Source organism: Fukomys damarensis, unplaced genomic scaffold (assembly GCF_012274545.1).
Source record: "Fukomys damarensis isolate Sample0158 unplaced genomic scaffold, DMR_v1.0_HiC HiC_scaffold_39, whole genome shotgun sequence".
Taxonomy (NCBI): domain Eukaryota; kingdom Metazoa; phylum Chordata; class Mammalia; order Rodentia; family Bathyergidae; genus Fukomys; species Fukomys damarensis.
Window position 1 is genome coordinate 47,004,065 of NW_022900951.1, and position 17,137 is coordinate 47,021,201.

Below are 17,137 nucleotides of genomic sequence, written 5' to 3' on the forward strand. Positions count from 1 at the left end.
TGAAAACAACACTGAGATTCCACCTCACCCCACAAAGAATGGCTACTATCAAGAAATCAAACAATAACAAATGTTGGCGGGGTTGTGGGGTGAAAGGAACCATTCTCCATTGTTGGTGGGAGTGCAGACTGGTACAACCATTATGGAAATCAATATGGAGATATCTCAAAGAGCTGGGACTAGAGGTTCCATTTGACCCAGCCATCCCTCTGCTGGGTATCTTTCCAAAAGAATTAAAAGAATCATATCACAGAGATATATGCACACCTATGTTTATAGCGGCACAGTTTGTAGTAGCTAAAACTTGGAAACAGTCCATTTGCCCATCTGTTGGAAACTGGATAAAGATGTGGTTTTTCTATAAAATGGAGTATTACTCAGCCATAAAGAATGAGAAAGTAGATTCATTCATAGGAAAATGGATACATATTGAGGATATACTCCTGAGTGAAACAAATAAGTCACACATGTGTAAATACCGAATAGTTTCTCTGTTGTGAAAAACTAATAGTACATAAGATCCTAGTGAGATAATTGACAATGTGAAATAGGAAGAAAAGGGGTAAAGGTGTAGGGAAAGTGGGAAGGGTAGGGGAAAGGGTATAAGGGAAAATAATAAAACAGGAGAAAGTGAAAAAATGGAAATGAAGTGTTTGTAAATGGGGAGGAGAGGAGGGGGTGAAGGGAGGGCAGGGACAAGGGGAAAAAATGAGAACCAAGACGTGTCATGTAAAGGTACAAGATCCCAATAATGAATGTAACTGTACTGCATACCTAAAATGTACCGATAAACTCAATGAGGAAAAAAGTTTTTTTTAAATATTTTTTTTCTGCTCCCCTTTCTTTCTACCATTATATGTATGTTTATGTGCTTAATGTTGTTACTGATTTCTCAGAAGCTGTTTTTTTTTTCTGGGGATTATATTAAGGCTTTCACACTGAGCTACATCTCTAACCCTTTTTAAGTGTTTTATTTTGAGACAAGGTCTTGGGTTTAAATTTGTGATCCTTCTGCCTTAGCTTTCCAGAGTACTGAAATTACAGTACAGGCATGTACCACCACCCTGGGCTTTATTCATTTTTGTTCATCTTTTATCTCCCTGTTCTTCTGATCATATCATATCTATTTATCTATCTTGAAGGTTACTGCTTCTTTCTTTTGCCAGTTCAACTCTACTGTTGATCTTTCTAGTCAATATCAGTTATTATACATCTCCAGAATACCCACCTGTTGGTGTTTTTTTGTACTGGGGATCAAACTTGGGACCTTGCGCTTGTGAGGCAGGTGACAGCACCACTAAGCTAAATCCCCAGCGCTCCACTTGGTTCATTTTAACAGTATCTCTAGTGACATTCTCTATTTGATGATATAGTCATCATTCCTCCTTTAATTCTTTAGGCATGACTTCATTTATTTTTTATTATATTTACACCATTTTGAAGTCTGTCTTCTAAGTCCACAACCCTTCAAAAGCATAATTTATTTACTATATATATGTCATCACATGTTCACGATTCTTAGCATGTCCAAAAAGATTTTGGTGTAAACTGGGTATTTTAGGTGATATACAGTACAGCTCTCCACCTTGGAGATGGTCAGTGTTGTTGCTTAGTTGATCTTGTTTAGTTATTATTTAGTGACTTGGCTATGCTTATTTAGTAAAGCACATTTCCCATACAGAGTGCAGCCTCTATGCTCCTGCTAAATGTTTCTCTTCAGTTTTTGTCCATTAGCCTACCTACATGTCACCCTTGAGTCAATATAAAGTTTTGCTTAAGTCTTCTCAGCTAGCTATATTTTTCTCTTTACCATTAAATATGTCAAGGATAAGGCTTCTAGTATTTTTCAGGGAGTTCACACTATTGCCCCACATTCAGCAAAGACCCAGTAGGATTTCTCTAAGGTATCACCTTGGATATTTAGTCTTTCCTTGTGAAAGAATATGATTGATTTCCGTGTTAAGTCTTGTTTCCTAGAAGTTGCCTGCGAGTCAGAGTAGGTTGTTTTTAAGCAGTGTTTGGTCAGAGGTAGAGTTTCAGTTCCTTGTGCCAGAAAGGAATCTACTGTGTTGATTGTCCTGAATTTAGCTTAGAAAATGCTGAAGTTTGGCCTATGTCCTGTCCTGATCTAATGTACACACGTACCTTTCATAAATCCACATTGACTGTGATTCCAGGCAGGCTCTTCCTGGCTGTTTCTTTCTCTGGTTCTTCCTTCAACACTTCTGGATGCTCTGCCATTTTCCTTATTTCGTGCAGCAGCTAGCCTCCTCTTAGTTGATCACCATCAAGATTTCTGGTTTTTCACATGTTATTACGCATGGAGCTGCCCAAGTTCTGCTTTAAATAAAATCAGTCTCTTTGTCCTTAAGGCTTGCTTTCTCTCTGCCCTCAACTAAGAACTCCCATTTTTTCCCTAGAGCCTAGTGATGCTTTTTCCCAGAGTGACCTGCTTTGTAACTGGTCATTTAGGATGGAGGGGAACAGTGGAGTTGGTTGTCCCTGATTTCTTTGGCTTACCCTTCCCAATATGGAAACTCCTTCCTACTTATGAGCTGAGGTGGGGACATTTGGATTCTCAAAAATTCTCAGCCAGCTGCTTTTGTGTTAGAGCCGTATGACTAGGGTTTGGGTGAGGTAATCCTCTTACCAAACTTACCTGGACAGAGGGCTGGGTTGATGAGAAATAGCAGCCTTCCTCTCCCAGGGTGAAATAATAGCCCTAGCTGGGCATAGTGGTGCATGGCTGTAATTCCAGCACTTGGGAAGCTGAAGCAGGAGGACTGCTGAGTTCAAGGCCAGCCTGAATTACATAGCAAGACTCTGTCTCAAGACTAACAAACACAGTAACAAAACCAAAAATGAAACCACAGGTCAAGAATGGGAGCTGAGAGGAGAGGGAATCCCCGTGTTGTCTATTCATACCTGAAATAGACCTACTATTATAGAGATGAGAGTAAGAGAATAGACCTTCACTTCAATGCTATAGACTCTTACTGTTTTTATCCAGATTTAGTAATTTTCTTTCTTTCTTTTGCTTTTTTTTTTTTTAAAAAACAGAGTCTTACTATGTAGTGGAGGCTGGCCCTGAAATCTCTATATAGCTCTGGCTGGCCTTGAACTTGCAATCCTCCTGCCTCAGCTTCCCTAGTGTTGAGATTACAAGCATACTAACACATCCAGCCTTTTTCTTTCTTTTGAAATTTGTATGTCTATTTTATTTCCATAAGAAATATGTGTTGAGTAAATACAATGAGATGGTCCCTGGATGCTGTTTTACTCCAATAGTGCTATGTACTCCAATACTGTCTATATAAAATTTTGGTCCACTTTCTTCTCCTTTACCTCTACCACTCAAATTTTAAAATTTTAATTTTACTCAAGTAAAAGAATTACACACCTAACATGAGAATACTTCACATCATTAATAGGTGAATGAACTAGGTATGCTCTTTGTTATTCTCAGTAGTTATAATTCATCTTTCCTGCATGTTATTTTCCTTTGCTTTTATTCCCATTACATTATTTATGAATATCTCTTCTCACACATTCTGCAACATGCCTGTAATTCATAGTATCATCACTAACTAGACTCACTATCTCCTTTCCATTATATGTTTACTCTCCCTACCCCATAGTGTTTCAATAACTTCAGATATTTTATTCAAATTTATACTCCCCAAAAGCAATTATAAAAATAAGATGTTAATTTAGAAACATAATGAAAATTCCAGTCTAAACAACACTGGGCCCATTTATCATCATGCTGTTGTGAAAAGTTCTTGGACAGCTGATGCTTCAATTTCAACACAGCCTTCTTTGGGCAAAGCAGAAACCTGGTGAGCAACTCTTGCAGGAATACTTCTAACATACTGTTTCTAGATTACAATGACAGGATCAAAGAAATGTCACCAGAAAACATTTTTTAAAAAATCTCTTTAGTGAAGCAATACCTGCAGTGTTCAGAATTTCACCTGTTTTTTTTAAGAGCTTGCTTAGCTTCCTTTGCTATTCCTCTTGGCATAAGCTATGCACCCAAAGGGACCATGCCTAACTGTCCTGAAATGTAAATGGCCCTGAAAACTAACATAGCCTAACTGTAGGGACTAATGGGGCTTTCATGGTACCTACCACATTTCTGATTGAAGATAACTAAGCTAATTCTTTTCCTTTGTGGCCTCTCTGGGAGAAGAAACCCTTAGACCAGCCCTGTTCCCTTCTCTTGGTAGATTTTCTTGAATGAATGGTTTTCCATTTGCCCGTAGGACAAACCCCCAAAACCTTAAATGATTAGTTTTTATTCATCTATTTGTGGGGCTGGAAATAGAACTCAGGGTCCTGTACATGCTAGGCAAGTGCTCTACCACTAATCAATTTCAATACCTTGATTTCCACAATTTTCACCAGTTAAATTGAAATGCTGCTGGTGAGGTTTGTCCATCTAAATCTGTCTTTATGGAAGTCCCATCCCTTGCCTTCTTTTCTTGTATGGTAAACACAACATAAAATTTACTACTTTAGCTACTTTTAAGTGTAAAGTTTAGTAGCATTAAGTATATTTTCATTGTAGTACAGCCATTAACAGAATTGTTTTCTTCTTAATCTCAAACTCATACCTATTAAACAGTAAGTCCTCTTCCCCTAACCCTGGCAACCTCCATTCTATTTTGTCTCTGAATTTGAGTACAGTATTTCATTTAGATGGAACCATACAATATTTGTGGTTTGGTGAGTGATTTATTTCACTTAGCATAACGTCTTCAAGGTTCGACCATGTTGAGGCATGTGTCAGAATTTCTATCGTTTTGTTTATTCACTCATAATTGAATGGGTTTCTTCCACCTTTTTACTATTATTAGTAATCTTCTTCCTTTGTATGGACTAAGTTGTTTTTTGCTTCTCACTTTGAAGACTGTCTTGTAATATTATCTATGGTATGTATCGCTGGCTTTTGAGTTTATTATTTCTTCAAATATTCTTTTCCAAATGTCCTTTTCTCTCCTGAACTCTTACCATGCATGTGTTGGTATGCTCAAGGTTTCCTGCAAATTTTTTAGGTTCTGTTCATTTTTTATTATTTTTATACTGTTTTTCAGACTTTATAATCTCTATTGACCTACCTTCAAATTCACTAATTTTTTTCTTCTCTCAAGTCAAAGCTGTTGAGGCCCTCAAGTTAATTTTTCATCTTATGTATTACATTTTCCAACTCCACAATACATACTTAGTTTCTTTTTATAATTTATATTCTTTCTTACCATTCTCTAGTTGATAAATCATGGTCACAGTTCTCTTTCTCTCTCTCTCCCTCCCTTCACCCTCTTCTTTTTTGGTTCTGAGACCTGGAACACAGGATCTCATACATACCAAGAATATCCTCTACCACTGAGCTACATCCAGAGTATCTTAATTCTCTAAATATAGTTCCTTCATTTCTTTAAATGTATTTATGGTAGCTGGATAAATGACTGTATTTACTGTGTCTAACATCTGTATCCCTCTCACAATTTGTATTGACTGATTTGTTTTCCTGTCTACTCATCACATATTAATGTTTCTTTGCAAGTCTTATTGTAAATTAGACAGTTTTGAAAATATACTCTCACAACTCTGGACTTCTGATGTCCTTCCCCAATACTGTTGCTAGTTTTTTGGAAAACATCTGTCTTCCCTGAAAGGAGTCACCCAGTATGTTCCTGCTGAAATTTTTGTTTAGATTTTAATTCTTCTCTTAATTTTTACACCTAGCTTTCTAGGTTTCTCTTTTGGATCAAGGTATCTTATTATCTAGCCAATGATTTGTCAAAGTTGGACATAAACCTCTGGGGCAGTAAGGCTTCCATCATTTGCCAAGGGGTTTCCATATGTAGGGGCATTCATTAAAAATTCATGCAGTTTGTGGTGCATGCCTATAATCACAGCACTCGGGAGGCTGAGGCAGGAGGATCGCTGTGAGTTCGAGACCAGCCTGGGTTACATAGTGAGTTCTAGGTCAGTCTCAACTACATAGTGAGACCCTGTCTCAAAAAAAAAATTCATGCAGCTTATTAAAGTTCATCCTGACTTTTATTTTCACCTTGTGCAAAGCCTCATGTTCAGCCAGGTATATGTAGCTGTAACCTTCTGTGTTCGCTCCTGAATACGCAAGCCATCTTCCAGATCCTCAGGAATATATGTGAGCTCGCCAAAGCACCTCATGGCTGTCTCATTGTCCAGATCTCCCAGTTAATTTTCCCAGTTTGTTTTGGAGCCACATGCAACTGTGGTATACTTTACAGTTTGCAGTCAAAATTGCTACTGTTTTATGACAACTGTCTTAGGCTTAAAAGCCTTCTTAATTTTCATTTAAAAAATTATTTCCCATCTCAAGGTAAGTTAAATCATTGCCTAGTTTTTATTCTCACTTTAGTCTTTTTAAAAATACTTATGTTCAATCTACCTAGAATTTATGTGAGGCATGGCTTTAAGTGGGTATTTTCTCTGCAAATACAAGTCCAACAGTCTAAACAACAATTACTTAAATTCTCATTTTTCCTTATTGATTTATATTGCTTTACTTGGTATATTTTAAGTTCTAAAATGTCTAGGGTTTTAATATCTGTTCTAAAATTATGTGATACTGGCACATTATTTTAGTATAAGTTTATAATACATATTGGTATCTTAGCCAAGATATTTGCTATTGCTCCTTTTGAAAATTTCTAAGCTATTTTTACTCATTTGCTTTTCTTGATGAAACTTAGAATTCACTTAAGTGAGTAAAAACTTGTTTGCATATTTTTATTTTTTTACTTCTCGGGATGGTCAACAGTTAACCCAAATGGCTTACACTGGAAGTTAGTCCATTGCTTCTTTATAGAATTGTTTCTCAGGAAAGACTCCTTGATTTTATTAGTAAATCAAAAGAAGACAACGACAAAGTTGAAGAAGACACAGTGCATAGTTTCATGTTCTATTTCTGGAGCACTGTTGAGATTTTAAATGAACACTTGCTAGAAATGATAGGGCCTTGGTGAATACATTCACCATTTTGACGTTCAGTAGAGCTATGCTTCACCCACAGTATTTCTTTCCTTAGTGATCACTAGTGGCATGCAAAAGTTGTCTTCTTCAAACAGAATCAGTCCTTCCTAGGCTGAGTATGGTGGCACACATCTGCAATTCCAGCACTCTGTAAAGCTGACAGAGGAGAATCTCAAGTTTGAGCCTACCCTAAGCAACTTAGCAATTTAAGACCCCGTCTTAAAATAAAAAATGAAAAAGGTTGGAGGTATAGCTTAGCACAAAGATTTAATTCTCAGTACCACTATAATAATAATGATGATGATGATGATAATCCTTCCTAGAACATTGTTTTTCTTGGCTTTACCAACATACATTTACTCACAACTTTCCTAATTTTGGTTATCTTTGCTGAGATGCATTTTTTACCCACAGTTAGTAGCAGTAATACTAAGCTATTATTTCATGTGGCTATATAGTGTTTATTTAATATTGCTGGGCAATTTAGCATTTAAGATATGTTAATCATTTTAAGTTAAATTTTAAATGTCAAACTAGATTTTATTCTAATCCTTAAAATTGCAACTTTCTATCATTTTGTCTTCTTAAAAATATAGTAATTGGGAGAGTTCAAGAGTGTTAAATTTAAACTCTCTCACTACCACTTCCTAGCTATATCTTTGTGAATCTTGAAGTCTGTTTATTCATCTATGAATAGAGCTAAATACCTACTTCTGTAGCATTATTATGAGGATTAGAAATGTCATGCACAAAAAAACAAAAATTAAAACAAAACAAAAAGCTGGGGATAGTGGCACACATCTGTAATCTCAGCCTTTGGGAGGCTGAGGCAGAGGGACTGCCATGAGTCTGAGGCCACTCTGGACTATATAGTGAGTTCAAGGCCAGTCTGAACTACATCATGAGATGCTTTCACAAAAAAAACTCAAACACCATAAAAAGAAACATCATATACAAAGGCATGACTGAGCACACTACCAGGGATGGAATAGGTGATACTATAGTACAGTATTTGTTCTGGATAATTTGAAGAACACGAGGTTAGTGATATATGTAGGGCAACCACCCTCCCCCAGCAATAACTCTAGATGCTGCCCTTTCTTTTATAGGTCTTTTTAAAAAAGTAATCTTTATCCTTTTTCTTGCTTTTTAGGCAGTAGGCTGCCACTGAGGCTGATTCTAAGAGTGGCTTTTACTTCCTATCTTGCCTACTTTACAATTTGCTGCTTCTGATGTTAGATACTAGAAATCAAATGACCAAATTGTCAGTGTCTAAATTAAGAATAAAAAAGGTTGAGCAGGAGGCTAAGTGATTCTCTTTAGGGGAAAATATACAGATCCTATCAGACTATCAAAATACAATCTGACAGCTGATCTTAGATGATTTAAGTCAGTGATGTCTTTTAGAGACCAAGACGAGTATCCAAACTGCAACCCAAAACCCATTTATTTATCACAAAGTGCCCAAACTGCAATTAAACCTGAATATGAGGTTTTAGTTTAAAAAAACAGCTCGTATAGTAACATCTTTTGTCTTAACAGAAAAACAAATAACATGCATGCCATAGGTTTACAACCACTGACGTTAAGTTATTTTCATGGTCTTGGACACATTACATATAACCAAGAGAACCAAATAAATGGAAAAGCGAGCTATTACTATACCATTTAGATAGAAAACTTGCAATTCAGAGTTAATAATGTGACACTGGAGGGCTGTATCTTAAGAATATATTAGGAACTAGAAGAAAAAAATTTTTTTCTCCAGGGCCAGGGATTTAGCTCAGTGGTGCCACCACCTTGCAAGCATAAGGTCCTCAGTTTGATCCCCAAAACCACAAAACAAAACAAAAACATTTATCCATTATTCTTATTGGAAAAACCTTGTAGTTCCAGTTTAACAGTCAAGGTGGTTAGAGAATTAACATGTATTGAGCATCTACTATGTGGTAGGACTCCTGCACACATTATTTCAATGCTTAAACTGCTCTGAGAAGAATTATAATATAATATCCATTTATAGTGATGTTTAAAAAGGCTAAAGTAACTTACTAAAGCTGAAAAATGCCAGAAACAGAATTTAAACTACAAAGTGTGACTGAAAAATATAATATTTAATTTAAAAAATTTAAAAAAATTACAGTAAACACCTTATTGTCATTGTCTCCTCAAAATACTCCTCACTTGAAACATACTTATGCCATCATACTTTGCACTGTTTTTAAAAGACAGGGTCTCGCTATGTAGGCTGGCCTCAAACTCATGGTGATCTTCCTGCCTCAGCCTCCCTAGTGCTGGGATTATAGGCATGCACCACTAGGCCTGGCATTCTATGCACTTTCTGAGGTAGTCCTGGAAGTCTTCTTTTGTGAGGCTTTGGTTGTACTGTCATGGCTATCTCAATCCAAAACATTGTCCTTTCATAGATATTTTGATCTCTGGGAAGAGTCAGAAGTTGCATGGTGACAGATCCAGTGACTAAAATGGATAAGAACATAACACTATAATGATTTTACAAGCCTGCCTTTCCACTGGATAGTGTTTAACAACAGCATTTACCAAATTTTGATCACACCTCATAAAGATGCTCATGAAAGAGGTCCAGAATTGTTTTAGAAAAGGGCCGGGATTTAGCTCAATGGCACTGTGCCTGCCTTGCAAGTCCTGAGTTCAATCCCCAGTACCAAAAACAAAAACAGAACTGTTTCATGAAGCAAGAAGAACGATGAGATAAGAGTATCTGAAGCAATAGAGAGTATTTTCAGGGGGATTAGTGACAATTTATCTTGTAATATAATAAGTTTAATATCAACATTCACCATACATTTTGATCATAGTGCATAAGTTTTGATCTATTTCAAAGCTAAATGTTCTTAAACTTTAAGGTCACTTGTATCTGACCTCCCTTTTGCTACTTTTGCTACTTACTACTTCAACACCAAAAATAAACAATAAGAAAGTGAAAAGAATACCATTCATAATCACAGCTATATATATTAAGTACTTAGGAATTATTTAAATTGTATGCTTCTATGAAAGAAAAAGGGATTCTAATACATAAAGGAAAAGACCTGAATAAATGCAAGAGGTAAACTATGATGTTTGGATGGGAATATGTACCATCATAAAGATGTCAACATTCCCCAAATTAATCTATAAATTGAATGCAATGTCAAAAAAGCCAACAATATTTTGCTGAAACTGAATTGATTCTAAATTACAAATAAAAGTCCAGGGCGGGGGATTTTAGTTCAGTGGTGCCACCACTTGCCTCATAAGCACAAGGTCCTGTGATTGATCCCCGGTACCAAAATTAAAAATAAATAAGATAAGGTCCATGAGTTGCAAGAATAGCTAGAGCAATTCTGAAACAAGAAGGATGTAGATTTGCCCTACCTAATATTAAGGCAAATTATAAACCCTTAATAATTAAAACCATGACTATAATCGTAAATAAGATCCTAATGGCATAATTGACAATGTGAAATAGGAAGAAAAGGACTAAAAGTGTAGGGGAAGTGGGAAGGGTAGGGGAAGGGGAATAAGGGAAAAGAAAAAAATATGAGAAAATGAAAGAAAAAATGGAAACAAAATCTTTGTAAATAGGGAAGGGAGGAGGAGGTGAAGGGAGGGCAGGGACAAGGGGAAAAAATGAGAACCAAGACCTGTCATGTAAAGGTACAAGATCCCAGTGATAAATGTAACTGTGTTTTTATTGTATACCTAAAATGTACCAATAAACTCATGACAAAAAATAATTAAAACAATGAGACATTGATTAGGGATCAAATAGCAAACAGAATCCAGGAATAGATTTATGTATATATAGGAACTTGGTACACAGGAAGATGATAATACAAATCAGTGGACAAAGAAGGTATCATTTACTTAACAAGTGGAAGTAGGAAACATTTATTAGAGAAAATAAAATGAGATCCTTTTTCTCAGCATGCACAGAATAAATATTCCAATGACATTACTTCCTGACATGGATGACATTATAAAATTATAAGAAAATGTAGAAACATATCTATGATCCAGGGATAGGGGCGAATTTATATAAAAAGACCCCAAAGTACATATCATAAAAAATTAATTGGTTTGACAAAATAAAAATAAACCCCAGTACTGAAAAAAATAAGAAAAGCTATTTCTAGCTGGGCCCAGTGGCCCTTGTCTGTAGTTCCAGTTACTCAGGAGCTGAGGCAGAAGGACTGCTTGCCTGTGCAACTTAGTGAGACTCTCAAAATAAAATTAAAAGGGCTGGGGATGTAACTCAGTGGTACACAGCTTGTGTAGTACATGTAAGGCTCTGGGTTCAATCCCTAGTACTGCAAAAACAAAACAAACAAAAAACAAACCCAAGCAACAACCCAAAATTATAGAACTGTGCAGGAATATACATAGGTCTAAATAAATATATGGAAGACGGCTTAAAAAGGCACACATGAAATATCCAAGAGTGGATGACTAGATGTGGAAAGGAGAGAAGGAAACTGGATTGAGGACTGAATAGGACAAAAGCAAATGAAGTGTCATGCGTGGACCGATGACAAAGGACAATAAACTGAGGAGATATCCCAACAATCATTTGCAATGTTTCTGAGGTCTAAAATCACCCCTTCCTGAAATACCATAAAAACACCTGCTTAAAGTAAATGTCAAAAAAGTAAAAGATATAGGAACTAGAAGTGGTCATCACCCTGTCACATGGCTTACCGGAGTACACAGCACATAAGCAGCAGATGGGTAGGGACATTAGCTGGATTCAGCATACTGGGTGTGTCTGACTTCATACATGCCAGGAAAGCCCGCATCCTTCTGTTCTTGTCCTCAACTGCTTTCCCCAGCCAGAGCTTCTTGAGGTTTGGGCAAGTCCATTCCCGAAATGTCAATGCAGACACGAGCTCAGGAGTTTGAGGTGACTTCCCTTTATAGGCAGACCACTCTTTAAGAATCACTGAAGGAACTAGAAAACAGAAATTGAGGAAAAAGAGACTGTAGAGCACCTGAGCATTCTAAAGCTAGCTACTACTAATGGGATCTATCACATTTCAATATCTTTTAATTTTTGTTACTATAATTTTATCATTAGCAATCTTAACATCAGTAGTAAGCATCTGTTCAGTGCTGGAATATACTAAGTATTTTCCACATATTATCTCATTTAATTTTTTAAAAAAACTGTGAGAGGGACCTATTATGACATTATTACAAAACCAAGTTTTTCAGAAAAAGAAATCAAAGTCCAATATTACACAATCAGTAATTACATTGAATTTAAGAAGATATACCAGGATATACAAAGAAAGAAGTCTAAGGAAGAATTATGTGACTATTTGGTCTCATAATAGATGAAGGAATTACACAAAATCCTCAAAACCAACATGTTTGTCATGGTTGATGCATACTTATAATCTCAGTTACTCAAGAGGCTGAGGCAGGAGGATCACTTGAGCCCAGGAATTCTGGGCCAGCCCAAGCAATATAGCTATGCTTTGTCTCAAAAAAAATCATCATAATAAACACCACCACTTAAAAAAATCCAAGATTTTTTAGATTTACAAAGATAACAGACCAGAAAAACATGGCTTCTCTCCATGGCTCAGGCTCCTAAACTATGATGGATTGAACTTTTAAAAGAATAAACTAGATCCCCAGTCCCTTTCTCCATTTAAATTTTGAGAGAAGGCCTCACTAAATTGGCCAGGCTAGCCTCAAACTTATTATCCTCTCAAGTACCTTTTGGTCTCTTTTATTTCAGATGCCTATTATCTACTCAAACTAGAGATTTAGTAGTTATCTTTAGGAGAAAGATCCCCCCAAACACCTGTTTTTACTGAGGTCCTACTGATTCTAATCCCATCTCCCTTCCAACTGTCTCTTCTCCAAAACAACAAATACTGTAATAGTTCAGACAACACTTTTCACCTGCCAGGGGTCTCCAGGCTATTCCTACTCTTATCCTGTCTGATCTTTCTCACACCCATGCTCTACAACCATCAGAGTGCTTTTTAAATAAAATTTTTTGGAGTGCTGGGGGAGCAAAATTCAGAGCTTATGCATGTTTGGTTGAATGCTCTAACACTAAGCTACACCCCAGTCCCAGAGTGCTCTTTTTTCTGTTTTTATCTGGGGGGGGTAGGGGGGTGGGGGGAATTGAACTTGGGACCTTGTGCTTGTGAGGCAGGCAGTGGAACCACTGATCTAAATCCCTGGCCCTCTGGAGTGCTCTTTTGTAAAGAATCTTCTTTGGTTGAAATCATTATAGATTCATAAGGAGTTGCAAAAACAACAGGGAGAAGTTTTGTGTATCCATTACCTGGTTTTCCCTAATAGTTATATCTTAAACAATTAGGGCACCAAAGCCCAGGAATTGATACGGCAACAATATGGGTGTGTAGTTCTGCAGTATTTCCCCAATAAAAAAGACCTAAAGAGAAAATAAGCCCTAGCATGATTTTTCAGAATGCTTGTTACCAGCCAGATGGATGCATTTAGTACATGCCTTGCAACACATAGTGGACACATTGACATATTATCTAAATAATATTGACAATACTTAAAAAAATAATATAAATTATAATTAAGCATTGGTGAATACCCAAGCGGATGCCTTTGAATGAGATGTAAATGTCTGTATAAACAGATGAACCTGAGACTTATTGCTGAATGGCCAATCAGAGTACAGACACAATGCACAAAAAACATTCGCTCTTGATAATGAACAGATATGGTTGTGGGTGTTTTTTGTTTTTGGTACCAGGGATCGAACTCGGGACCTTGTAAGGTAGGCAGAGCTCTATTGTTGGACACGAGAGATTAGGACCAATGGTTCTATGGGAAGTGGAGTCATAAGAAATTCTGGCCAGAATTTGAAGTTTAGTGAGTTATGATGATGTTCCAAGAAGATGACATGACTATTTGAAAAAATGTAGATTTTTGCACACAAATAAATGTAGATTTTTGTATTGAAGAAAAGACATCCCCTGAAAATAAGCTCTACCGCATCTTTTGGAGAAAAATAATTTAAGACCCAGTCTTAAATTCTCTGGGAAATATGGTATGTTATGTTGATCCACGTAGCCACAACTGCAATCAACATACAGTACTAGCTGGGCATAGTGGCACTGCAATCCCAGGACTGGGGAGGCTGAGGTAGGAGGAACTTACATTCCAGGCCAGCTTGGGCTACATAGCACATTCAAGGGTTAAATAGTAAGACCCAGACTAGACTAAAAGTATAGAAATAGCTGGGTATAGTGGTGTATAACTATAATCCCAGCTACTTGAAAGGCTGAGATGGGAAGACTGGTTGTGCTTAACAAATTTGAGACCAGCCTAGGCAACTGGACAACACAGGAACCCCTTCTCAAAAAAACCCTAAAAACAAAACAAAAAACCAAAATGCCATAGCCACAGATTTCTAGCATGCTGCCCTTTACTATTATACCTAATACCTTCCAGCACTGTCCCTACTCTTGGTAACATAAATCTGTTCTACATTTCTATACTTTTGTCATTTTAAAAATGTTACAAAAATGGAATCAGAGTGCATATGATTTGTGATAGGCATTTTCTCACAGAATAATGCCCTAGAAAGCCAGGCATGGTGGTGCATGTCTGTAATCTCAGCAGTCGGGAGGCTGAGGCAGGAGGATCACTGTGAGTTTGAGTTCAGCCAAGGGTACATAGTGAGCTTAAGGTCAGCCTGAACTACAAAGCAAGGCTTTGTCTAAAAAACAAAAAAAAAAACCAAAAAAGTCCTTGAGATCTACCCATGTTGCAGAATCAACAGTTTTTTTTTTTTTTTTTTTTTTTTTGGTTTTTTTTTTTTTTTTTTTTTTTTGTGGCATTGATGTATCATAGCTTAACCAGGCACCCACTGAAAGATATTTTGGCTAAATACAGTTTGGGGCTATTCAGAATAAAACTATTTGCCAGGCATGGTGGCGTACACTTGTAATCCCAGCACTTGAGAGACAGAGGCAGGAGGATCACTACTAGTTCAAGGCCAGCCTGGGGTAATATAGTGAGTGAGTTCAGGGCGCGCCTGAACTACAAAGTGAGACCTTGTCTCAAACAACCAAGAAAAAAAAGAATAAAGCTATTTAGCATGCATGAGGCCCCAGGTTAGTACCAAAAAGCAGTATTTATATATAAGTAAATAAAAAATAAAGCTTTTCATAGGGTATTTTCCTAGTATGCACAAGCCCTGGGTTTGACATATTGATCAATAGACTAAAATTAGAAATTCAGAAATAGTGCTATGGAACTACAACCAATTCTTTAGAAAGCTGCAAAAGCACACACACAGATAAGCTCAGTGCACACACACAGATAAAGAATAAAAAGTGTAGAGAGGTGGATGTGGTGGTGGGAGTGGTGGAATCGGTTATCCATACTTTTGTGGCCCTGTTTTTCCTGGCTGAGGTGGCTATTCAAACAGAGGGAACTACAACAGAGGTAGAACGCCTAACAGAGGGAACTATACCCAGAACTTCAAAGGACGAGGAAATAATCGCAGCTACAAATATCAACCTCAGGGCTACCATCAGTGTCAGCAGGGTCAGTTCTGGGGTCAGAAGCCGTGGAGTCAGCATTATCGCCAAAGATATTATTGAATACCCAAATAAAATGAACTGACACATTCCTCCAAAACGCTCCCCCGAAAAAGATAAAAATAAATCTTCATTTCCCTGGGATAAACACCCAAGAGTATAAATACCCAAATGCTGGGATGTGTAGTAAGTCTACTTTTAATTTTGACAGGAACTGACAAATTATCTTCTATATTGGAAGAACCACTTTACTGTATATTCTCATCAGCAATTTATGAAAGATCCAGTTTCTCTGCACCCTCTCTGGCATTTGTTACTATTATCACTATTATTCACCTTAGCTGTTTTTCTAAATTTATTTCCTTAGGTGTTTCGATAGGTATGTAGTAAAATTTCATTCTGGTTTTTTAAATTTGTATTTCTCAAATGATTAAGGATGTTAAACATCATCTTACATTTTTATTTGCAATATGTTTATCTGCTTTAGTGAAGTGTCTATGCACAATATTTGCTGATTTCTTCTAATTAGACTGCCTTTGTGATATTCAGTTTTGAGAGGGGAAGGGGATAAAAAAGAATTGAGATGTGTTATGTACATGTATCAACTCCCCACAATGGATGTAATCATTATCTACTGTAAACATGTATGAAAAAATATTGAAAAAGCCCCTTCAGTTTGAAATTTCTTTATGTATTTCAGAATTACTGTAGCAACACAGTAAGTCTTATAATTGTGTCCAGTGACTGCTGGAAACTGGATCTTTCATAAATTGCTGGTGGGAATATAAAAAGGTACTGCCAGTCTGGAAGATAATTTATGCAGCCATATGAACCTGTTTTATTATGAATTTACGGTTGATCCAGCACAATTAAAAAAATACTATCAATCCTATGAAGTGCTTTTACAGCTTTCTAAAGAATTGGCTGTAGTTCCATAGAACTTTCTGCATTGCTAATTATAGTCTATTGGTCTATATGTCAATATCTACACTAATACCACACAGTCTTAAATTAGTGTAACAACATAATAAGTCTTACAGTTAGTTTTAGTGACTGCTTCTAGTTTATCCCTTTTTTTTATTGAGGTTATTGGTACAATCTAGGTATACAATACAATTACATTCATCATTGGGATTCTGTACCTTTACATAATAGGTCTTGATTCTCATTTTTCCCCTTGTCCCTGCCCTCCCTTCACTCCCTCCTTCCCTCCCCATTTACAAACACTTTCTTTCCATTTTTTCAGTTTCTCATATTTTTTCCTCTCCCTTATTACCTTTCCCCCACCCTTCCCACTTTCCTTACACCTTTAGCCCTTTACTTCCTATTTCACATTATTAATTATCTCATTAGGATCCTGTGTACTATTATAGTTTTTCACACCAAAGAAACTATTCGGTATTTCAGTGAAAGAAATCTCTGTATGAACATTAAAAATAGGGAATCCTAAAATAAAACTAAAAAGGAAAGTAAAAGAGAAAAGGCAATGATGTAACATCAAAATAATCCTTAATTCTGGAGATGAAAATGGCCCCTGAACATATTTAAATTGC

At 36.6% G+C, this 17,137-nt stretch overlaps 1 protein-coding gene across 1 annotated transcript in view; it reads right to left on the minus strand.

Moving 5' to 3' along the window:
- The window catches only part of Fam120c (family with sequence similarity 120C), a 198,532-nt gene that overhangs the window by 89,163 nt on the left and 92,232 nt on the right, over positions 1–17,137 (minus strand). Inside the window, 1 exon segment of the mRNA XM_010610739.3 lies at positions 11,743–11,992. Coding sequence (XP_010609041.2) covers positions 11,743–11,992 — 250 coding nt within the window.